Genomic DNA, 22,716 nt, shown 5'->3' on the forward strand with positions numbered 1-22,716 from the left:
TGGTGACATCATCAGGGGTGTGGTCTGAGGGTTGGTGCAGCTCATATGAACACTGATAATCAGACTCCGCCTCTGTGTGACAAACGCTTTATTGATTTGTTTATTGACTGATCTGAGTAAACATGATTCCGGTTTGTGACACTGAGAAAACAAACAAACATTTTGGAAGACAAACACAAACATGAATGTGTGATAGAAGCATCAAACGTCATCAATGTTGTTCTGTAGTCTCACACCGGATTGATTGGGTCGGCCTGGTACCGATCCATCAAGTTATTGATCACGACCACACGTCCTCAGAGGTCCACAGTCTGATCAAAGTGTCTCTTCCCATCCAGGTACAACATGGATTCTGTCACACAAAGACAACATCACACACACACACACCACCGTCACACAGAGACAACATCACACACACACCACCGTCACACAGAGACAACGTCACACACACACACACCACCGTCACACAGAGACAACATCACACACACACCACCGTCACACAGAGACAACGTCACACACACACACACCACCGTCACACAGAGACAACGTCACACACACACCACCATCAAACAGAGACAACGTCTCACACACACACACACACACACACACACACACTATACGGCCCGCTCTGAATCAGTTAACATTTAATTTTATTACATCAGTGTGAGTGTGTGTGTGTGTGTGTGTGTGTGTCCACCTCCGTAGGTCTTGGGCATGATGCTGGGGACGTCACGGTCAGACATGAAGGTGAAGTGGAACACGTTGGTGGTGTTGTGCTGCCGGGTCAGAGGGTCGAACACCTCGCTGTGAACTCTGACCTGGATGTGGTTCCCGTGCGTGTAGCACACCTGACACACACACACACGCACACACATTTGAACTGGTTGCTGTTACTCGTGGCCCCGCCCTCAGGTGACCTCTGACCTGCGATGAGAGCAGCAGCAGCGACCCGATCTCCACCGGCCTCTGGAACAGGATGTCGTCCACCGCCACCAGGCTGGGGCGACAACCGCTGCAGGATGGACACAAGGGTGAGCACCGCCCCCTGGACCACACCCGTCGGTCCAGAGGGGCGGGGCTCACCCGTAGGCACTGGCGTTGGCCCAGCCCAACTCGTAGGCCTTCCTCATCAAGAAACCTCCAAAGATCCGATTGAAGATGTTCCTCTCCTGAGGAGCACACAGACGGGTCACAGACGGGTCACCGCCGGCACCACAGACGGGTCACAGACGGGTCACCGCCGGCACCACAGACGGGTCACAGACGGGTCCACTCACCTGGGGGTGGCAGATCTCCAGCCCCTTCAGCTTGGCGTCCTCCATCCACACCGAGCTGGGGGGCAGCAGCCGCCCGCGGAAGCTGACCGTCCTGCAGGACAACAGGAAGCCAAGGGTCAGAGGTCAGGGGTCAGAGGTCGTACACCACACTCTGGAAATACTGAGAGGAGGTCCTGAAGCTAAACGTTCCGACACCGGATGCCCCCCCGGCCCCCCAGGACCTACTTGGTGTCCAGCGTGTTGAGGAACAAGCTGTGGACGATCTTCCTCTCCTCATCGGTGGGGGCCACCTTCAGCAGCGACGCCGTGCTGAGCTGCACACGCCGTCTCCTATTGGCTGGAGACACAGACAGGTGAGACAGCAGGGGGCCGATGAGGGGAGGGGCCCCGGAGCCATGGACACGCCTACCTTCTCCCTCCTGCAGGAGCCGCTCCTCCTCTGGACCTTCTGGGAGCACGGGGTTCACAAACGCTGCCCTGAGACATCAAACACATCACAGGACTCAGGGCGTGGCCCGACATCCCATAACGCTATCACTGTAAGCTCCCTGGCAACAGAGCCAGCGAGAGAACGGCGGTCCTACCGCTTGTTCTCTGGGTCCCGGGCCACCATCACGAACGTGGCGTCCAGAACCGGAGCGTAAGCCCCCCCCCGGTACTGAAACACAGGAGGAAAGGTGAGCCTGACCCGCTTCACACCCGGTTGTGACCCGCTTCACACCCGGTTGTGACTCGGTTCACACCCGACGGGGGGTGGGGTCTACTAGGGACTGGGGGCGGGGTCTACTGGGTACAGGGGGGCAGGGTCTACTGGGGACAGGGTGTGGGGTCTACTGGGTACAGGGGGGCAGGGTCTACTGGGGACAGGGGGCGGGGTCTACTGGGTACAGGGGGGCAGGGTCTACTGGGGACAGGGGGGCAGGGTCTACTGGGGACAGGGGGCGGGGTCTACCTGGGACATGTGCATCTTGGCCTCGATGGATGTCCGTCCCACCCAGGTCACATGACCGGTGAACTTGATGTCGCAGTCGGGGTAGATGACGTGGTGCCTCATGTCTGTGGACAGAAGACACGTGTCAGGAGAACGGTCTCCAGGGCAACGGTCTCCAGGGCAACGGCCTCCAGGGCAACGGTCTCCAGGGCAACGGTCTCCAAGGGAACGGCCTCCTAGGGAACGGCCTCCTAGGGAACGGTCTCCATGGGAACGGCCTCCAAGGGAACGGTCTCCAAGGGAACGGTCTCCATGGGAACCCCAGCTGTCGGCCAGTGTCTTACCTATCTTGTCCACCAGGGCGGTGACGATGGACAGAGGAGACCTCTTCAGGGCAGCGTTGTAGGTGTGGGAGTAGGAGATGAGGACTGAGGAGACACAGGAACAGGTCAGGCACAGGAACAGGTGAGGCACAGGGACAGGTGAGGCACAGGGACAGGTGAGGCACAGGGACAGGTGAGGCACAGGGACAGGTGAGGCACAGGAACAGGTGAGGCACAGGGACAGGTGAGGCACAGGGACAGGTGAGGCACAGGGTCACACCCTGAGGTCTGCTGACTTACCTGCCAAGCTGTCCAGGTCCTCCAGGATGCGGCCGAATCTGGGGGAGGAACAGGTGAGGTGAGTGGGTGAGGCACAGGGACCCTGCAGGCTGGGTTCCACCTGGGGGGCGGGTCTACCTGACGGTGTTGTGGAACGTCAGGTACTTCTCCCTCAGCGCCGGCTCGGAGCCCAGCGGCAGGTGGACCTCCAGGAAGCTGTCCTTCATCCTCCTGGCTGGAAGCTCCTGCTGGGTCGACGCCAACATGGAGGACAGAGAGACACGATCCGCCAGCGCCTGCTGGTGGTCACTGGGGGAACAGCAGGCAGACCGTCAGGAACCACACCTCCTAGGACCGGGTTAGTGTAGGGGTTAGGATTAGGGTCCTACCTCCAGTTGGTGGACGCTCCTACGATCTCCCTCAAGCGGTTCCGCACTGGAAAACACACAAGAACCGGTCACAACGTTCAGAACCACAACCTGACCAGGCTTCTGGTCCACCTGAGCCCCGCCCACTTCCTCAGGCTGTGTTAACAGAGAACCAACATGGCCGAAGACGAGGATTATTAAAAGCACATCCATGAAGACTGCAAAGAGGAACAGGTGTGAACGGGAGGGAACAGGTGTGAACAGGAGGGAACAGCTGTGAACGGGAGGGAATAGGAGGGAACAGGTGTGAACAGGTGTGAACAGGAGGGAGCAGGAGGGAACAGGTGTGAACGGGAGGGAACAGGTGTGAACGGGATGGAACAGGTGTGAACGGGAGGGAACAGGTGTGAACGGGAGGGAACAGGTTAATGGAACGGAACAGGTGTGAACAGGAGGGAACAGGTGTGAACAGGTGTGAACAGGTGTGCACAGGAGGGAACAGGTGTGAACAGGAGGGAACAGGTGTGAACGGGAGGGAATAGGAGGGAACAGGTGTGAACAGGTGTGAACAGGAGGGAGCAGGAGGGAACAGGTGTGAACGGGAGGGAACAGGTGTGAACAGGTGTGAACAGGAGCAGCTGCTGTAAACCCAGGAGCGTTGAGCGTTAGAGATAGTTTTACCATTGGACACGTGGAAAAGAGGATTTCCTGTAAAGAAACAAAAATGATTAAAGGCGAGAAAACGATCAGCTGATCAATCAACCACCCGTCAATCACAACCTGTTAATCAGTTTCATGTTAATCAATCACCTGTCCATCAATAACATGTCAATCAATTAGAGAAACGTCCAGTAGACGGAATGAACACGAGACAGACATCAAAAAGCCTTTGAACGCACCACCGCAGCTCCACCCGACCCTGAACGCACCACCGCAGCTCCACCCGACCCTGAACGCACCACCGCAGCTCCACCCGACCCTGAACGCACCACCACAGCTCCACCCGACCCTGAACGCACCACCGCAGCTCCACCCGACCCTGAACGCACCACCGCAGCTCCACCCGACCCTGAACGCACCACCACAGCTGCAGCATCATGGGCGGAAGTTGGACCTACAGGTCAGAACGGCGGATGGAACGTTTTCCTGTCGTCAGGCCGGTGATGAACTTACCGTCCGTCATGTCCGGTGCCCGACCGGACGCCACGCCCCCACCGGAGAACGACCTGGCCGTCAGGGACACGGCCGACCGCAGCAGCAGGAGCCTGAAGGACGCACAAGAAGAGGAGAGGATGAACCACCCGGAGGCGGACCCACCCGGATCGGTGACCCGGTCTGGGGTGACCGGTAACCGCTGAGTTGACGTCACACCCAGACCAACCAAACCGCGTTCACTGACACGTCGGTCGGTAATTCGCTCGGTAAAGCTTCCGTCCCGGTGAGCTCGAGCCCCACCGGCGCACTGACCTCGGTGACGTCATCGTGTCGTCTGGAGTGTCGGGTTGAGGGTTCGAGTGGAGACCCGCTGACGGTTCCTCCGGGGACTCAGGGAGCAGCGGCGACTTCCGGGTTGGCTTTCGGCCCGCCCACTGCGTGGTGACGTCAGACGCCCGCTTGCAGCGATCGGATTTCTCGACAGTTTGTGCTGATCAATCCGCAGTGATCGATCAGCTGTCCCTGAGCCAATCACGTGACGTTCCTGTAAAATAAATATAAACACATTCAAAAATATATTTACACTGAATAACAACTCATAACAACCTCCACCAAAGCCACGCCCATCCAGCCGTCCAATTGGCTGGCGCGAGGAGCAGCTGGCGGTGATTGGTCGGAAATGTGAGCCCTGAGGGGGCGGACCAATCGCCGCGCAGCTCGCGAGCCTATAAAGGCCGTGCGGTAAACAAAGGCTCAGAGTCTCTGGCGTCACCGGGACGAGGGTCGCTTCCGCTGGACGTTCTGGTCCCGACGGCCGCGTCCGGTTCCGAGGCAGCGCGCGCGTCACGAGGCGGATGAACAAGCAGCGCATCCACCTGTTCACCTACCGGGGGCTGCGCGCGAGGGGCAAGAAGGGCAAGAGGAGGAAATGGACTTCCGGCTGCGGGGGGCCGAGGCGGGGGACGTACCGGACATCCTCCGGCTGGTGAAGGTGAGTCTGGAGACGGACGAGCCCGGGACCGAGCACCAGAACATGGCGCAGGTCGTGGTGACGTCATGTAGAGACGGCAGGTGGAGATGTCAGACGAGTGTGATTGGCTCCGTGCTGTCACATGACTCACCCTGATTTCCTCGACTTGACGTCACTTCCGTCCTGAATGTTTTGAGGGGTCGCCTTCATGTAACAGGAAACCACACCAACACGTGACCTCAGAGTCACGTGATGTAAATAAAACCACTGATGTGAACATGCAGACAGTCCTTATATGGTCGTGTTCTCTGACCAATCGTCTGTCTGCTACTCAGGACCTCGCCAAATACGAACACATGGAGAAGGAGGTGAAGCTGACGGAGAAAGGTGAGCTGGGCCCCTGGGGGCAGGTGTGGCCCCTGGGGGCGGATGGGGCCCCTGGGGACATGTGGCCCCTGGGGGCGGATGGGGCCCCTGGGGGCAGGTGTGGCCCTTGGGGACCGGCCAGGCCCCCGGGGGCGGGTCGGCCCCTGTGCTGACGTCCTTCCGTCCTCTAGAGCTCCTGGAGGACGGCTTCGGGGACACGCCCTTTTATCGCTGCATCATCGCTGAGATCAAAGGAGAGACGAGCAGCGATGGGCCGAGCCACGCCCCCACAGAAGCCACGGGGGTCAAAGGTCAGTGGGCCCCGCAGGTTAACCAGGTTCAATCAATCCATTTATGACTGAACACGTCAGACCTGATCAATCGACCCATTGATGAATCGGTCCTGATGGATCCATTGGTCTGGCCTGACCCGTCTGGTCATGTGACCTGCAGGTGCGCCAGTGGTGGGCTTTGCCATGTACTACTTCACCTACGACCCCTGGGTGGGGAAGCAGCTGTACCTGGAGGAGTTCTATGTGATGGAACAGTACCGAGGTAAGGGGGCGGGTCTTGTGGTCACGTGACCTTCGTCAGGGGTTCTTAGTGATGTCATCTGTGTGCAGGTCTGGGCGTCGGCTCTCAGCTGCTGCGTCACCTGAGCGAGGTGAGTTGTGTGGTGACGGCGCCAGGTAAGTGTGTAGCGCGGCTGACCGTGTGGTGTCGCCCCCAGCTGGCCATCAGCACGCGCTGCAGCGGAATGATGTTCGTGGTTGCCGAGAGCAACGCCCCCTCCATCAGCTTCTACAAGCGGCGGGGGGCCGAGGACCTGTCCCAGGAGGAGGGCTGGAGGCTCTTCAGGTTCGACAAGGACAGCCTGGCCCGCATGGCGGCGCCGGCCGAGGAGTGAGCGCCCCGCCCCCACCCGACTGCTTGAAACGCCCCCGATGGTTGTTGATCAGTCGTGTCGATCAATCGTGTCAATAATCAATAAATACTTTCAACAAATCAGTAAATGGAGTCAATAAATCAATAAGTGGACCATGATGACATCATCGGATCACAACATTAGAAACCAGACATGTCGTCCTGGTAACCAGCTCCTCAGGTGGTTCCTGGAGGGACCGTTCACACCTGTGGAGGCTCAGGAGGCTCTGGGCTCCTGACAGAAGACCTGAACCTGAGGAACCCCCAGCAGGTCCACCAACACGGCTCCCCCAGAGAGGACCTCAGCTGAGAGGAGGTGTGAGAAGAGAAGGTCCTGCTGGATCAGGACACCAACAGTTCCAGAACCCGCTGACAACACGTCTCAATAACTGCACTGATCCCTCAGTTCTATCAGCCTTTATTCAACGGGGGGGGCCGTGACATCATCAGTGGGAGGGGAGGAGGAGGGGCTTCAGGGTCATCACACAAATAAAGTAGTGGGCGTGCCCAGACAGGTGAGACCCAAGGCCGGCCCAGGTGTGTCCATCAGTTACCCTTTGTTCTGCAGACACACACACAGTCAGGTTGGTGTGTGTCATGGGTCATCTGGGTCCGATAAATCACCTGGACTCACCTTTTTCCCAAACGGTGAATCCCTCCACAGTGTCTCCGTGGCGACGCCCCCCCGCTGGGCCCAGGTGGACACGGAGTCGCAACTCACCTGGAGACAAGATGATGACATCACAGGAAACCAGGTGGTCCCAGACAGGGCAACACCCAACATTCACAAAGAGTGGGGTCAGGGGTCTGAACTGAAGGAGCGACTGCAGACCGACCCATCTGACCAGGACCAGGACCAGGACCTGGACCTGGACCCTCTCACCTGGAGAACAGCTGCTGTCTGCTGTGGGTAGAACATGGAGGCCGTCAGAGACATGAGTCCAGCTGGAAACAGCAGCCGCCTCACCCTGCAGCCTGACAGACAGGTGGGGGGGCAGACAGGTTAAGGGTCAGACAGAAGCTGATACCACAGACCAAACCCTGTTCCTTCTTCTGGGTGCAGTCTACTTCCTGCTCTGGATGGAGTCTACTTCCTGCTCTGGGCGGAGTCTACTTTATGCTCTGGGCGGAGTCTACTTTCTGCTCTGGATGGAGTCTACTTCCTGCTCTGGATGGAGTCTACTTCCTGCTCTGGGCGGAGTCTACTTCCTGCTCTGGATGGAGTCTACTTCCTGCTCTGGGCGGAGTCTACTTTCTGCTCTGGGCGGAGTCTACTTTCTACTCTGGGCGGAGTCTACTTCCTGCTGGAGCTCCTTTGGTTTCCTATTGGGCCTGACATTACGGCTGATGAACGGCATTCTGGGAGGTGTAGGATGTTCCTGGTTCATGTTGTGTATTTCTAAACCAGGACGTGTGGACACAGCGGGGGGGTGGCCTGGATCAGGAGTTCTAAAGACCCGGTTACCTTTGGCTAGGTAGAGTCCCAGGAACCCGGAGAAGCCCACAGCACCCACGCCGGGGTAATGGTCTGAAGGGGGGTCCCTCAGGAACCGGGACGCACCTGGAAACACATCGGTCAGCCAAGAGGAAGCCACACTCACACCCTCACTGCGCTCTGGTGGGTGGTCCTGTGGTCCGACCCCCCCAGCTCAGCTCCTCCCTCCAGGACTCACCTGTGACTGCTGCTCTGGACCGGTCAACAACAGGCTCCACGGTCCGGTAAACTTCCTGGGTCCAAAAGAATAACTGTCAATGTCCTTCTGGCTGACGTAGCTAAAAGTTGTTCTCATGTGGCTAACGGTTGTTCTGACGTGGCTAACAGTTGTTCCGGCGTGACTAACAGTTGTTCTGACGTGGCTAACAGTTGTTTGCATATGGCTAACAGTTGTTCTGACGTGGCTAACAGTTGTTGTGACGTGGCTAACAGTTGTTGTGACGTGGCTAACAGTTGTTCTGACGTGGCTAACAGTTGTTGTGACGTGGCTAACAGTTGTTGTGACGTGGCTAACAGTTGTTGTGACGTGGCTAACAGTTGTTGTGACGTGGCTAACAGTTGTTCTGACATGGCTAACAGTTGTTCTGACGTGGTTCTGAAGGTTCTCCTCACCTCAAGCTTCTGCTGTGCTTCTTGACCTGCGTGCTGCAAGAACACAAGAGGTTCAGTTCTTCATCTGTACAGGTGAACGAATGGATGGATGGATGATGGATGGATGATGAATGATGGATGGATGATGGATGGCTGAATGATGGATGGATGGACAACAGGGACAATCACCTGAACACACCTGACACCGGTCTGTGTATGGCTCCGCCCATTTCCGCACAGATGTCAGACTCTGCTCCAGAGGCCCCGCCTCCCGTGCCACATACTGAGATTTTCCTTCAGGTCGGGTGTACAACGATGGCAGCTACAGACACACACACACACGCACACGCCCACACACACACACCACTGCAGGTTATCATGTGCTGATAATCAATACGTTGATGTGAAACAACAGATATACACTTTATTAATCCCGGAGGAAATTGTACATATCCACTGCTCAGGCATTACATCACAAATACACATTGTATTTGTTAGTGTAGTGTATGTCTGACACCACAGACATACACTACACTAACAGACACATGTAGCACTAACAGGACAGGATTGCGTCCTAGAAAATAACTGCTGTGAGAGACCAATTATTGATGACAGCATTACTGATCAACGATCAATAACATATCCAAACGGGATGTTTGGGTCGACTCACCCCCTACATACCATAATAACCTCAGTGATTGATTACTGACCTGATCAATACTCAGAGCAGCCTGTGGCTTCCTGTCCTGAGCCAGAACCGACCCGGTCCAGAGCCCCGTCAGAGCCGGGGCCGCGACGCACAGCGACACCTGGTGGCGACACCCGCACAATACAGGCTAGCAGCTGACAGCTAGCAGACAGCAGCTAGTAGGTAACAGCTGAAAGCTAGCAAATAACACCTAGCATGAAACAGCTAGCAGTTAGAGTCTTAGCATCACTTTCACAGCGCACACACACACACACACACACACACACACACACACACACACACGCTAGCAGTGGCTAACGGGGATGCTAACAGATCCACAGACGTGGATCACTGATGAACATTTAAACACATGATGGTCACGTGTCTACCGGAGAGCAGCGCGTGACGTGAAACACGAACGGAGTCTTCTTTACCACTTTGTGGAGCATGTCGGTCCGCGGTTCTTCTCTACGGCGGCTCGGAGGACTCAGGACCGCTTTACCCCAACCGGAAGTGACAACCCCCGACCGGAACTGAGCACACGCGACACAATTCTAGCTGGAGCCGGAAGCAGCTTCACAGCTGTTTCCTGTTTACCCCAGAAAGAACACGATTGTCGCCCCCACGCGCGCGCATTGGTGTGTGTGTACCCGGTGGACCGTCCACCTGAACACATCGTTCGTGCACGCGCTCTATTCACTACAATTAACGGCACGTTAATGAGATGACCGCGTGACCGCCACCTACTGTAGGTGGTGTGTCATTACACTTTAATGTGGCGCGTCAGTGACGATAACGTTCTAAAGATGATCAATAACACCGATGTAACATTCTAATCTAAAGATGATCAATAAGACTGGTGTTATTACCTAATCTATAGATGACCAATAACACTAGTGTAATAATCAATAGCAGATCGATAACTGGTGTAAATCCATAGCAGATCAATAATTGTCAGACCAATGAAAGCTGATCAATATGAACGTTTATTCTGAAAGACGTTAAAATCGTTTCTGCTCAGATTACGATTGGCCCTTCTGACGGTGCGTTCACTGTCACTCTGTCGGCTTCTGCTGCAGTCAGACCGGATGAGAATGAAGATGAGGACACGCCCCCGTCTCCAGGGTAACACCCGTGGTTTTCGGGGACGTTAAGACAGGAATGATGAGAGAGCTGAAAACATGATGCGCCGATGACAGCCAATCAGAATCATGGTCAATGATCAATCGATCAAGTTCTCGTTTCACCAAGCATCATTTGAACTGGATGATGACGAGCGTGAAGCCACGCCCCCTGTCTTCCAGCAGAACGGCGACGCCCACATTACTCACCTGGCGATCTGACGACAGAGGCCCTGAACGCACCGTGCCGTCAGTAGTCCTTGTGTTACTGCATAGCTCTGAGACAGCACACACACGTGACCTACATGCTGATACATCCCACTTGGCCACGCCCACCTCCCGATGACACAAGGGGGGCAGGGCCAGTCTCCTCCAGAACCCGGACCCACAGAACCAGAAGGCTCAAACCGTCCAGTCTGGAAGAGACGTTTGAGGTCTTCCAAGGTTCTGGTCCAGACCGGCTGAAGCCCCGCCCCTCGCCAAGGGGACAGACAGCTGCCTTCAGGGGTCGTGGGATTTTTCAGGTGTCGGTTTATCGGATGCATCAGCATCCGCTTTTTCTTGCTAGCATCAATCGTTAATTTGAAAACACCTGACCATCACCACCTGTGGGCGTGTCTGTCCATACCTGCTGACATCACCTGTGGGCGTGTCTGCCCATACCTGCTGACATCACCAGCTGTGGGCGTGTCTGCCCGTACCTGCTGACATCACCAGCTGTTGGGGTGGCTGTGGTGTTGCTAGCTTGAAGCGAGCACTCTAATTGGTTCCTGGTGTTTGGGTGAACGTAACTCTTAGTTCAGTGTTTTCTACCGGCTGGGGGTGACCTAACGTATCACTATGACATCATGACGAATGGGGGAGGAGCCCTCAGGTACCAGGTGACTCTCAGAAACATGTCATCGCATGAACAACATGATGACTGGGAGGAAGAGCTGCTGGAACGCACTGGAAGCTACGGCGGGAACAACACGGATGTTAGCATACATGTTAGCATGTAGCCACCTAACACCCTCAGGCCCCACCCACACGATGACGGATTTTTTGAAAACGCAACTTTTCTGTTCTGTTGCCTTCCGTCCACACGACAACGCAGATATCCAGAACAAAAAATCAGCTTTTTAAAAACACTGACGTCTTTCCTGCGACGAAAACTGCTGTGACGTCGTATTTATGGACCCGTGTGTTGTCACAACAAAACACGGGGGATTCCTATTGGATAAAATGTGACTCAATACTGCCACCACATGGTTTGGCATGCTTATATCCATCTTTGAAAACGCACTGCTGCGTTTACGTGTGGACGGAGATTTTTTAGAAAACGCTGTCGTGTGGACGCGAATCGTTTTCAATGCGTTTTTAAAAAGTTCCGTTTTTAAAAAAATCCGTCAGCGTGTGGACGGGGCCTCAGTGGGCGCGGTCATGTGATGCGGCTTGGGGGCGTGGCCCCACAATGAGCCAAAGTTAAACTTTAGCCAAAGAGAAAGTTTCAGGAAAAACTGGAGAAAAACAACGTCTAAAGATGTAGTGTCCCCTGGAGCCGCTGACGACCTGAGTGTGTGTGTGTGTGTAATGTGTGTGTGTGTGTGTAATGTGTGTGTGTGTGTGTAATGTGTGTGTGTGTAATGTGTGTGTGTGTGTGTGTGTAATGTGTGTGTGTAATGTGTGTGTGTAGCCTAACCCCTAGCGTAGCTTCCACAGCGTTACTACTAGCTCTCCTGCTAGCGTTCCTGCTAGCGTTCCTGCTAACAGACCAACAGCCGCCTAAAACTTTTTTTCTGACTTATTTTCTGAATTTTCTGAAAACGTTAAAGAAAAGCATCCCAGCTTCAAAGGGGCGGAGCCTGGACCCCAGGGCACAGCTGGAGAACCGGCTGGTTGAACCCTCTGAGGCCGCGCCGGACGCTGGTGGGCGTGGCCCATTTCTGGCTGAGCCGTCCACACGGAGCCACCTGAGTGGTCACGTGACGTTTCCACCCGGCTCTAGGACCAATGGGAGCCATGGACCTCAGAGGGCTAGCCCCTCCCCTTCGCCCCGGGGCGGACCTCAGCTGCAGCGCCTCACGTGCTCCAGAACGTACTCAGGGAAGTGCAGACTGCACACCTGCAGCCCGTCCAGTTTGCAAGGCATCCTGGGATACTCATCCTCCTTCCACTTGTTCTCATCGGGGTCAAAGGTCAGGATGGAGTCGCTGTAGTGGCCGTTGTAGCACAGGCCCCCCAGCACCATGATCTGGCGGTCCAGCACGGCCACGCCGTGGCCGCTGCGGCCGATGGGCATGGAGGCCAGGATGGTCCAGTCGTCGGCGTCGGGGTCGTACACCTCGGTGGACGGGCAGCCCTGCGACTCAAAGGAGGCGCGCAGCACCACGCACACGCCGCCGAACACGTACAGCTTCCCGTTGTGGGAGATCATCTTGTGGAAGCAGCGGGCGTAGTTCATCTTGGATTTGTTCTCCCAGCAGCCGGGGTGGGGGCCCGGCAGCAGTGGCCCCCGGCCACCGCGCGTCCGGTGCGCGTCGCTCCCGCCGCCACCGCCGGCCTCCCGCCCGGGGTCGAACACGCACACCTGTTTGGAGGTGGAGGAGGAGGTGATGCCCCCGGTGATGTAGAGCTTCCCGTTCAGGACCGTCCCCTCGTGGCCGTACTTGTTGACGGGGTACGGCTCGGCGAACTCCCAGCGGTCCTCCGTGATGTCGTAGCGCTCCGTGGAGTAGAAGGTCTCGTCCCGTGTGCGCCCCGCCACCGCGTAGATGAACTTACCGATGACCCCCACCGCGAACTCTGACCTGCAGCCACCAGCGGGAAGGACAGCCAACAGTTAGCACCAGGCTATCCTGTTAGCGTTAGTTGTGCACCAGGCTATCCTGTTAGCGTTAGTTGTGCACCAGGCTAGCTTGTTAGCGTTAGTTGTGCACCAGGCTATCCTGCTAGCGTTAGTTGTGCACCAGGCTATCCTGTTAGCGTTAGTTGTGCACCAGGCTATCCTGTTAGCATTAGTTGTGCACCAGGCTATCCTGTTAGCGTTAGTTGTGCACCAGGCTATCCTGTTAGCATTAGTTGTGCACCAGGCTATCCTGTTAGCGTTAGTTGTGCACCAGGCTATCCTGTTAGCGTTAGTTGTGCACCAGACTATCCTGTTAGCGTTAGTTGTGCACCAGGCTATCCTGTTAGCGTTAGTTGTGCACCAGGCTATCCTGTTAGCGTTAGTTGTGCACCAGACTATCCTGTTAGCGTTAGTTGTGCACCAGGCTATCCTGTTAGCGTTAGTTGTGCACCAGACTATCCTGTTAGCGTTAGTTGTGCACCAGACTATCCTGCTAGCGTTAGTTGTGCACCAGGCCACCCTGCTAACGCTAGCCGCCAGCAGCAGCCCCCCAGCGGCTCACCGGGGCACGGACATGTCGGCCATGCGCAGCCAGGCGTTCTGCCGTGGGTCGTAGCGGTAGACTTTGGACGAGGCGTGGAACTCGCCGTCGGGGCCCAGCTCCTCCCCCCCCAGCAGGAAGGCGAAGTTGTTGACGATGGCGAGGCAGTCGGGGCGCAGCGGCACCTGGGGGCCCTCCAGTTCCCACCACACCTGAGGGGTGACAGCACAGGTGAGCGGGGGCCCCAGCGGGCCCTGGGCCAGCAGGGCCCCACCCACCTTGGGCCGCTGCAGCAGCAGGATCTTGCTGTTGACCATGCTGTGGCCGATCATGCCGCGGAACACGGAGGTCTGCGGCCGCGCCGAGCGGATGCGGTTGGAGCGCGTCTCCACCAGCGGCTGCTGGTTGACGTCCTGGAAGTAGCCCAGCGCCTGCTCCACTTCCTGTCTCAGCTGGCGCGAGTAGCGGTAGAACTCGGACGTCTTCACCTGCGGGCGGGAAGAGGAGGGCGTGACGGGGTGAGCACGGCGGGCGGGGCGTGAGTGGGCGGGGCGTCACCTTCTCGAATATGTTGGCGGGACTCATGAGGCAGAAGCGGACCGACTGCACCACGGCGTCCGCGTGCCGCCAGCGCCGCCGGTCGTGACGCAGCCACGCCTGCACCGCCTCGTACAGCTCGATCTCCGGGAAGCGGCTCAGGGCGTCGCTGTTCAGGTACGCCTGGGGAGGAAGGAGACGCGCTCACGTCCCAGTCCGGCGTCACCACGGCGACCGCCAGCGGAACAACACCCACCTGCAGTCGCTCCAGGCCCAGGTAGGACAGGAAGTCGGCCCGGCTCATGAGGGGGACGAAGTTGTGGAGCAGGAAGCAGTCGAGCTGCTCCTGCACGCCCTCCACGCCCACGCTGAAGTCCTCCAGCAGACGCATCACCTCCGCACAGTTCTCCAGGCAGATCTTGGCCAGCAGGAAGGAGCAGCAGAACTCCACCGCCTCCGTCAGCTGCACGTACATGGCCGCCTGGCGGCAGCAGAGCAACGCGTGAGGCGGGGGCCGTGAGGCGTGGGGCAGGGTTCTCGTTTGCGTGTGTTCTTGCATCTTTCACGCACATTTTTTGGCAGGGATGCAGGATTGTCAGACAAACGTGTCTCTGGGACACAAGCTTTAAACACACCTTCATTCAGCAAAAACATTCATTGTTCCATGTTTCCACCCGTAAATCACCTTTATGTTCTGATCTCACAGGAGTTTCTCATCACAAGATTCACCTGTGTGATTCACCTGTGTGATTCACCTGTGTGATTCACCTGTGTGATTCACCTGTGTGATTCACCTGTGTGATTCACCTGTGTGATTCACCTGTGTGATTCACCTGTGTGATTCACCTGTGTGATTCACCTGTGTGATTCACCTGTGTGAGTCTGTCTGATTAAAATCGACCAATCAGCAACAGGTGTGCTGGTTTTAAGCTGCAGTGAGAGAGGAGTTAGTTCGACTCCCCAGAGAACAAGAAGAGTCCTGTTGGGTTTGGGTTAAGAGATATACAAATAAAGAGTGATTGATTATCACCTCCAAAAGCATGCGCTTCAGGTTGATTGGCCGGTCCCAAATTGACCATAGGAGTGAGAGTGTGTGTGAGTAGTTGTTTGTTTGTTTCTATGTGGCTCCGCGGTACACTGGCGTCGTGCCCGGAGTGTCCCCCGCCTCACGCCCTGAGACTGCCAGGATAGGCACTGGCTACCCCGCGACCTGCGTTAGCGGATTAAGCGGGTTGGAAAATGAATGAATGAATGAATGATTATCACCATGTCTCCGAAAACAATGCAAAACTTTTGAGAAAAAACAAATGACAAAGAGTTCTTTCTAGAATAAAACAATCAAAAGTTAATGAAGAAAAAGAGGTATTACTACAGGTAATTAATACAGGTATTACTACAGGTAATTAATACAGGTATTACTACAGGTAATTAATACAGGTATTACTACAGGTATTACTACAGGTATTACTGCAGGTATTACTGCAGGTATTACTGCAGGTATTACTACAGGTATTACTACAGGTATTACTACAGATATTACTACAGGTATTACTACAGGTATTACTACAGGTATTACTACAGGTATTACTAAATGTGTGTGAAGGTTCTCTCAGCTTGGTTCAATATCCACAGGAGAAAATATGAATTAAAGGAAAGAGAAACCATTGAGTGAAAAGTTAAATTTCTAAAACTTTTTTTAAATGACTGCCAGACTTTAACATTTTGATAAAACTATTTTTTTTATTTTTACTTAAACAGTTATGTTATGAATAAAAACATTAAATTAACAGTTTTAGTTTTTATATTGATCTATTGGCTAAACTCAATCCTTGCGTTGCTTCTATCGTATATTCTGTTATTATGATGGGATGCATAAGCATCATGTTGGGATGCACACATTTTTCTGAAGCGCATCCCAGGATGCACTGCTTTCTGTAGGTAACATGAACTCTGGGGCTGTGAGGGGCGGGGCTCACCTGCAGGATTTCCTGCACCGTGGGCATGCTGAGCTCCAGGGAGCCGTAGTACATGAAGCGCAGGATGTGTCCGAAGCCGGCCGCCGTCAGCCCCTTCAGGTGGATCTTGTCCTGGTCCCGCTCCCTCATGTCCGCCGTGAACATCACCCGGAAATAGTCGCTCTGGGTGGCCAGCAGGGCCTTGTGGGCCTACAGGGTCAGGGACACGCGTCAGAGGCAGCAGGCCACGCCCACAGGACTGCCGGGAGGGCGTGGCCTGCTGCTTGCGCGTACCTGGAAGTGGTGCTCCTCCACCAGCAGTGTGACGTCCAGCAGCAGACGCTCCTCATAAAGCGCCCTGAAGCCTGACGACACACTCCCATCATGCACCTGGGACAGGTACACCTCCACATCTGCCCCCGACATCACACACCTGGAGGCAGGAAGGAGGACAGGTGGGGTGAGTCTCACACACACACACTTGCTGTGAAAGAATTAAACAACACATAAAAAGCACACTCACCTCTGATTGGCCACGGGCATGTCAGAGGGGTTGGTCCCAACCAATCAGAGGACAGTGCCCCTTGTGTCCAGAAGCTGTAACTGCGTCTCTTCACCTGGACGAGTCAATACAAGCAGCCCGTCACACTAGCACACCCTCATACACGTGCACAAAAGTATGTGGACACACTCACATGTCCATGCATGGCTCACTGTCCACATACTTTTGGCCTTTCTGGTCAAGACAACAATTGAATGCAAGAAGCAGCTGATGAGGAAACAGGAAGTAGAGAGGATCTGGGTCCACCGTCAGCAGGAAGTCAGACCGGAAACAAACAGGAAGTTAGAGCACAGAACCAGAACCCTGGACCAGAACCCTGTGTAGAGGTGGATCCGGATCAGCTCCAGGCCCTCATGACGCGGGTCTGTGCTCTAAACCTCTAAGAAGAAAACCGGGGGAAGTGATGAAAGAAGGGTGGGCGGGGCCTGCAGGATGACATCATACCTTCTGGAGCCCAGGTGAGCGCTACCAGAACGCTCGCATTTCCTGTTTGTGTGTCCCTGGTTCTGACGGACGAGACGAGGCACAGGTGTGAGTGGGAGGAGCTGAAAGAATGACATCACAGCGTTAGGAAAACAAGGTCGCCACGGCAACGGAGTCCCTCCCACGACCCACCCCTCATCGTCAACAGAACGTCTCCGGAGGTTCTAGAAGGAGCCGCTCTCCTTCTAAAAGGAGTGCGTCTGGGACGACGTGTGGGCGGGGTCAGACGTCATGGCCCGGTCCCCCACTGGGGCCTGAGCCCAGGACCCCCCAGCGGGAGGGTCCACGGGTCGCCGGGCTGTGACCCGGATCCGCCTCCGCTGGGCCGGAAAGCGGGCTCCGGGTCACCGGAAGCCGCTGTGGTCCGGCAGGAAACTGATTCCGAGGGCGATGCAAACATTAGCGCAGGGGAGCTAGCTGCTTGGCTAACGACGTGACGTCACACAGAGGGGTGAATGCGAGTCACGCGCGGGTCTCCTTCCTTCGTCCTCACGCGCTGGAGTTGACATAGCTTAGAGCCCGCCCTTGCGCGCGGGCTCGAGCATCAAAACAAAGGCGTAGCGGACACCGCTAGCATGATGCTAGCAGGCTAACCCACCGGAGCCGCTCCGTGGCAGCGAATCACGACCGGACGTGCGGGCTCGCGCCTCACAGGCCCGATACCGGAACGGGCGCCCCGGTCCGGCCGGGCACCGGACCCAACCGGGACCGGCCGCAGGTCCGCGGCCCCGAGCCGCCGTCTCACCTCGGCCTTGCGGATCCCCACAGCCCCTCTGCGGACTGGAAGCTCCGGACATGAAGCTGTTCGAGACCCGGATCAGGAGCGCGGACGGCGGCGGGACCCCGCCATCACGTCACCGTCTGCCCCCGGTCCGCTCCGCGCTACACAGCTACCGACCCACAGCGGCTCACGGCTGTGTGGCCGCCATCTTCTGCGGTGACGTCACTTCCTTTTTCTGCGGAAGTGGGAGTTGAGTTCTTTTTTTCATAAGTTTTTAAAGTTAGAAACTTTTTTTTATTAAAAAATGTTTCTTCTTCTTTTTACTTTTTGTCATAACTTTTTTCAATAAATTTTTTTTTCTAATTTAAAAAAATATTTTTCCCCCTTTGGATTTTGTCTTAAAGGGACAGTAAAGTTAATTTTAAGTGACATATATGTTATTCATCATTATGAAAAATAGAAGAAAAAATACATTTTATATGTGTAGCATCATCATTTGGTCAAAAAAGCTTAAAATCTGCGCCGCAGCAGCTTCCGCATTCAGTGGTCACGTGGGCGTCATACCTCACTGGAGCCAAACATAGCTTAGCAGCAATAAGAAACAATGCAATTCTAGACGCGATGAACACCAAAAGTATCATGGTTACCTGTGATTAACACCAACAGTATCATGGTTACCTGTGATTAACACCAACAGTATCATGGTTACCTGTGATGACCACCAACAGTATCATGGTTACCTGTGATGACCACCAACAGTATCATGGTTACCTGTGATAAACACCAAAAGTATCATGGTTACCTGTTAGGTGAACATTGTGTCAACAGGAAAGCAAAAAGACGCGAAGACAAGGACCTGTCGTTCTTTAGAATACCTTCTGGGAAGGTATTGCGCTAAAAATGGTAACGTGCTAGCCCGTCAATGGGATAGTCGATATTATGTTAGCATTGAGCTAACCGCCATTTATTACTATTGGATTGTGTGGAGTTAATAACAACTCTAGTTGTTATTAATTCCACAGTGAATTGATTTGAAAGTGGCATCTTTTTGCTGTTCTGTTGACACAACCGTTCACCGCGCCGGTAACCATGATACTGTTGGTGGTCATCACAGGTAACCATGATACTGTTGGTGGTCATCACAGGTAACCATGATACTGTTGGTGTTAATCACAGGTAACCATGATACTGTTGGTGTTCATCACAGGTAACCATGATACTGTTGGTGTTAATCACAGGTAACCATGATACTGTTGGTGTTAATCACAGGTAACCATGATACTGTTGGTGTTAATCACAGGTAACCATGATACTGTTGGTGTTAATCACAGGTAACCATGATACTGTTGGTGTTAATCACAGGTAACCATGATACTGTTGGTGTTAATCACAGGTAACCATGATTCTGTTGGTGTTAATCACAGGTAACCATGATACTGTTGGTGTTAATCACAGGTAACCATGATACTGTTGGTGGTCATCACAGGTAACCATGATACTGTTGGTGGTCATCACAGGTAACCATGATACTGTTGGTGTTAATCACAGGTAACCATGATACTGTTGGTGTTAATCACAGGTAACGGTAACACTTTATTTTAAGATACACCTATTCACCATTAATTATTTGCTTATTAACATGCAAATTAGTAACATATTGGCTCTTAATTAGTCATTATTAAGTACTTATTAATGCCTTGTTCTGCATGGCCTTATTAAACAACCAGTAAGCCATTAACTAAGAGTCTTCCCTCAATAACCTCAGAATTCTTGCTTATTAGTATTAAGTAAGGAAGTTGTTGTATATAAATTACGATCTCAATATGCTTTGCTTAGTATGGACTTAATGAGGTTGTAGTACCCCAGGAATAGTTATTCTCCCTTAATACCACTTAATGAACATAACAAAACACAAAATTACAAATATTAAGTGTCCAAATAACTCTAAATTAAGTCCTTGTTGCTTAGAATATGTTCCCCATACTAAAGTGACATCTTGATCATTACTAATTCACTAATAGTTGAACACTTATTAACCAACACATGTTCCCTAATGTAAAGTTGCCTCCTTTTCACAATTAGTTAATATGTTATAGCACATAACTACTGCAATAAAGAAGTGATGGGTTACATCTTTGAAAAATGGATCTATCTATACAGTAGGTTCCCTCTCATTCAGTGGTAGAATAACAAAGACAGCACAAGTACAAATACCTCATTTATTAAACCGCTTACTGGTTGTTTAATAAGGCCATGCAGAACAAGGCATTAATGAGTACTTAATAATGACTAATTAAGAGCCAATATGTTACTAATTTGCATGTTAATAAGCAACTAATTAATGGTGAATAGGTGTACCTTAAAATAAAGTGCTACCCAGGTAACCATGATACTGTTGGTGTTAATCACAGGTAAAGATGATACTGTTGGTGTTAATCACAGGTAACCATGATACTGTTGGTGTTAATCACAGGTAACCATGATACTGTTGGTGTTAATCACAGGTAACCATGATACTGTTGGTGTTAATCACAGGTAAAGATGATACTGTTGGTGTTAATCACAGGTAACCATGATACTGTTGGTGTTAATCACAGGTAACCATGATACTGTTGGTGTTAATCACAGGTAACCATGATACTGTTGGTGTTAATCACAGGTAACCATGATACTGTTGGTGTTAATCACAGGTAACCATGATACTGTTGGTGTTAATCACAGGTAACCATGATACTGTTGGTGTTAATCACGTCTAGAATTGCATTGTTTCTTATTGCTGCTAAGCTATGTTTGGCCCCAGTGACGTATGACGCCCACGTGACCACTGAATGCGGAAGCTGCTGCAGCGCAGATTTTAAGCTTTTTTGACCAAACGGATGATGCTACACATATAAAATGTATTTTTTCTTCTTTCGTTCATAATGATGAATAACATGTCACTTAAAATTAACTTTACTGTCCTTTTAACGTGATTATCTTGTCTTATCTCGACATTTATGAATAAACATGATTTTAAAAATCAATCTTCTTTTTCTAATTTTTGTTATTTGTTTTTCTTTTTTATTCTTTTTATTCTTCCTCAACCTCCTGTTCCTCTAGATGGTGCTGTTTCATTGTCGTTTAGCTGGAGCTGCTCACAGAGCGTCCCCTGGCCACGCCCCCTCCCACCTGAAGCTTCAAGTAGCAGGAGGGGTTGCTGATTCGTGCATCCAGCATCATGGACGTGTTTGATCGCCACAGCTCGTGTGTCTTAGAGCATTGTGGGAAAAGGTCACGTGACCTAACTCTACCTCCTGAGTCGTATACTTGGGGGTGACTGAAGGAGTCCATCTGTTAACCTTTATTTCTTTACCCAGACCCTGTAACAATAAGGATGGGGCACATCACATGAGGACCGGGGGGCAAACACTGGTATCCCCCTCCCACCAAGATGTCTGGCTGTGTGCACCCCCAATAACTGCCCTATCCGAACAACACATCAACGATTCATGGAACCAAAGACAAATATACTGTATGTAAACCGCAAAATTTGGGGAAGTTCACAAAAAATATATGACTATAATTATAATGTGGTGGAAAGTTTTAAATACAATAATATAATAAAATAATATCATCTAAGTGAACCAAAAATTTGGAGTGTTGTGTGTGTCATATCATTCAGCTCTTGTGAAGGTGGCCCCAGGATGTCTCGAGGTCATGAAGACGCTCCATGAAGATAATTCCTGTTAGACCATATTTGGAAATGCTTGCATGACTGTGGGTCTCCTTGAAGAAGTTAGACACTGACAGAAGCAGCTAGCCAGATCATTTCAGACACTGTACCTGAAATTAGAATGTATGTTTCTGCACAGGGTCATCCAGAGAATGTCTGCAGCAGATCCTCACAGGAGTCACGTGACTGATTATGTTATGTCATCAGAGAGTTTTGTGAAACTGTCGACTTGATATTTCTGGTAACGTCTGGAGGTCATGACGTACCAACTGAGAGCCGTAAAGACCTGGTTGAAAGCAGATGGGCCCAGGTTAATACCTCCCCCTAGTCACACCTTTCACAGTGACAGCTGAGCTGACATTGATCATTGATCTTCACTGTCAACGGTTAAGATAAATGACAGCTCAGCTGTCTGGAGATATTCTCCGGGGTATCAGGTGACCTCTTTTAATGTAATGTGAATTTCATTTTGACTACAAGCTTGGGCTGTTCCATCAGACCAGATCGAGGTGGAGTTCATTATTTACCACCTCACAGGTCGACCACCATTGAGTGGAGCGCCGGGTCAACAACCTGTTCCACCCTCACCAGGTTCAGTCCAGCCCTCAAGCAGCTCTTCCATCACACCTCATCGGGCGGGGAAGTCAGTAGGTCATGGATTAAGTTGAGGCAAGGAAGGCACAATGCGTCTATTTTATTTATTTCTGTTTGTTTAGGTTTGCTTTCTTTGGACATGCTAATATAACAGACTTCACACCTTCATCACATATGCAACATCAACAACATCCCAAAAAAAGGGCTGACAAGGTAAAGAAATTGTTTCATGTCACCTGTCATCACCATAGGGGAAAGAATCAGGTAGAACCAGCCCAGAGCAGAACCTGCTCATC

The 22,716-nt window shown here is 52.8% G+C and overlaps 4 protein-coding genes and 1 long non-coding RNA gene across 9 annotated transcripts; 2 read left to right on the plus strand and 3 right to left on the minus strand.

Moving 5' to 3' along the window:
* Positions 1-73: 73 nt before the first annotated feature.
* On the minus strand, positions 74-4,890 carry acot9.1 (acyl-CoA thioesterase 9, tandem duplicate 1). Of its 2 annotated transcripts, XM_068304629.1 has the most exons (16): positions 4,646-4,889; positions 4,352-4,443; positions 3,860-3,886; positions 3,200-3,245; positions 2,949-3,119; positions 2,832-2,869; positions 2,553-2,636; positions 2,230-2,333; positions 1,862-1,935; positions 1,687-1,754; positions 1,503-1,614; positions 1,278-1,368; positions 1,084-1,169; positions 925-1,012; positions 698-848; positions 74-352 (listed from the first exon to the last, which is right to left on the minus strand). In XM_068304629.1, the coding sequence occupies exons 1-16, from the start codon at positions 4,657-4,659 to the stop codon at positions 297-299; spliced, it is 1,302 nt and encodes a 433-aa protein (XP_068160730.1). In that variant the 5' UTR covers positions 4,660-4,889; the 3' UTR covers positions 74-296. The 2 variants fall into 2 exon arrangements, with proteins under 2 accessions (XP_068160730.1, XP_068160731.1); XM_068304630.1 differs by lacking the exon at positions 3,860-3,886 and having other exon boundaries at positions 4,646-4,890.
* A 185-nt stretch (positions 4,891-5,075) lies between these two features.
* On the plus strand, positions 5,076-6,697 carry LOC137587938 (diamine acetyltransferase 1-like). 2 transcript variants are annotated; one of them, XM_068304632.1, is made up of 6 exons: positions 5,078-5,324; positions 5,639-5,690; positions 5,861-5,980; positions 6,123-6,224; positions 6,293-6,333; positions 6,400-6,696. In XM_068304632.1, exons 1-6 carry the CDS (start codon positions 5,262-5,264, stop codon positions 6,574-6,576), a joined length of 555 nt encoding a protein of 184 aa, XP_068160733.1. In that variant the 5' UTR covers positions 5,078-5,261; the 3' UTR covers positions 6,577-6,696. The 2 variants fall into 2 exon arrangements, with proteins under 2 accessions (XP_068160732.1, XP_068160733.1); XM_068304631.1 differs by having other exon boundaries at positions 5,076-5,324; positions 6,293-6,697.
* Positions 6,698-6,979: 282 nt separating this feature from the next.
* apoob (apolipoprotein O, b) lies at positions 6,980-9,959 on the minus strand. The gene is made up of 9 exons (XM_068304633.1): positions 9,802-9,959; positions 9,390-9,488; positions 8,879-9,001; positions 8,701-8,733; positions 8,267-8,321; positions 8,059-8,154; positions 7,477-7,568; positions 7,228-7,314; positions 6,980-7,155 (listed from the first exon to the last, which is right to left on the minus strand). Exons 1-9 carry the CDS (start codon positions 9,814-9,816, stop codon positions 7,144-7,146), a joined length of 612 nt encoding a protein of 203 aa, XP_068160734.1. The 5' UTR covers positions 9,817-9,959; the 3' UTR covers positions 6,980-7,143.
* Positions 9,960-10,287: 328 nt separating this feature from the next.
* Positions 10,288-18,341, minus strand: klhl15 (kelch-like family member 15). The gene is made up of 10 exons (XM_068304624.1): positions 18,139-18,341; positions 17,355-17,455; positions 16,872-16,965; positions 16,643-16,781; positions 16,370-16,558; positions 14,650-14,874; positions 14,415-14,576; positions 14,135-14,344; positions 13,878-14,068; positions 10,288-13,277 (listed from the first exon to the last, which is right to left on the minus strand). The coding sequence occupies exons 3-10, from the start codon at positions 16,889-16,891 to the stop codon at positions 12,536-12,538; spliced, it is 1,878 nt and encodes a 625-aa protein (XP_068160725.1). The 5' UTR covers positions 16,892-16,965; positions 17,355-17,455; positions 18,139-18,341; the 3' UTR covers positions 10,288-12,535.
* Positions 18,229-22,688, plus strand: LOC137587941 (uncharacterized). Of its 3 annotated transcripts, none has more exons than XR_011033988.1 (6): positions 18,229-18,363; positions 21,214-21,625; positions 21,776-21,870; positions 21,966-22,263; positions 22,364-22,495; positions 22,672-22,688. It is a non-coding gene; the product is annotated as an uncharacterized lncRNA (long non-coding RNA). The 3 variants fall into 3 exon arrangements; XR_011033986.1 differs by having other exon boundaries at positions 21,966-22,136; positions 22,307-22,495; XR_011033987.1 differs by having other exon boundaries at positions 21,966-22,136.
* The last annotated feature ends 28 nt before the right edge of the window (positions 22,689-22,716 follow it).

Source organism: Antennarius striatus, chromosome 20 (assembly GCF_040054535.1).
Source record: "Antennarius striatus isolate MH-2024 chromosome 20, ASM4005453v1, whole genome shotgun sequence".
NCBI lineage: Eukaryota > Metazoa > Chordata > Actinopteri > Lophiiformes > Antennariidae > Antennarius > Antennarius striatus.

Coding starts and splice junctions, on each gene's coding strand:
- acot9.1 (XM_068304629.1), bottom strand. Junction 3,246..3,859: donor TCTTTTCCACGTGTCCAATG/GTAAAACTATCT, acceptor TGTGTTTTCCAG/TGCGGAACCGCTTGAGGGAG. Junction 1,755..1,861: donor CGGGACCCAGAGAACAAGCG/GTAGGACCGCCG, acceptor TTGATGTCTCAG/GGCAGCGTTTGTGAACCCCG.
- LOC137587938 (XM_068304631.1), top strand. CDS start 5,262: ATGGACTTCCGGCTGCGGGGGGCCGAGGCGGGGGACGTACCGGACATC. Junction 5,325..5,638: donor ACATCCTCCGGCTGGTGAAG/GTGAGTCTGGAG, acceptor TCTGCTACTCAG/GACCTCGCCAAATACGAACA. Junction 5,981..6,122: donor AGAAGCCACGGGGGTCAAAG/GTCAGTGGGCCC, acceptor TGTGACCTGCAG/GTGCGCCAGTGGTGGGCTTT.
- apoob (XM_068304633.1), bottom strand. Junction 9,002..9,389: donor CTGCTCTGAGTATTGATCAG/GTCAGTAATCAA, acceptor GTGTGTCTGTAG/CTGCCATCGTTGTACACCCG. Junction 8,322..8,700: donor AAGCACAGCAGAAGCTTGAG/GTGAGGAGAACC, acceptor TTTTGGACCCAG/GAAGTTTACCGGACCGTGGA.
- klhl15 (XM_068304624.1), bottom strand. CDS start 16,891: ATGCCCGTGGCCAATCAGAG. Junction 16,559..16,642: donor TGGAGGAGCACCACTTCCAG/GTACGCGCAAGC, acceptor CTGACCCTGTAG/GCCCACAAGGCCCTGCTGGC. Junction 14,577..14,649: donor TGGGCCTGGAGCGACTGCAG/GTGGGTGTTGTT, acceptor CTTCCTCCCCAG/GCGTACCTGAACAGCGACGC.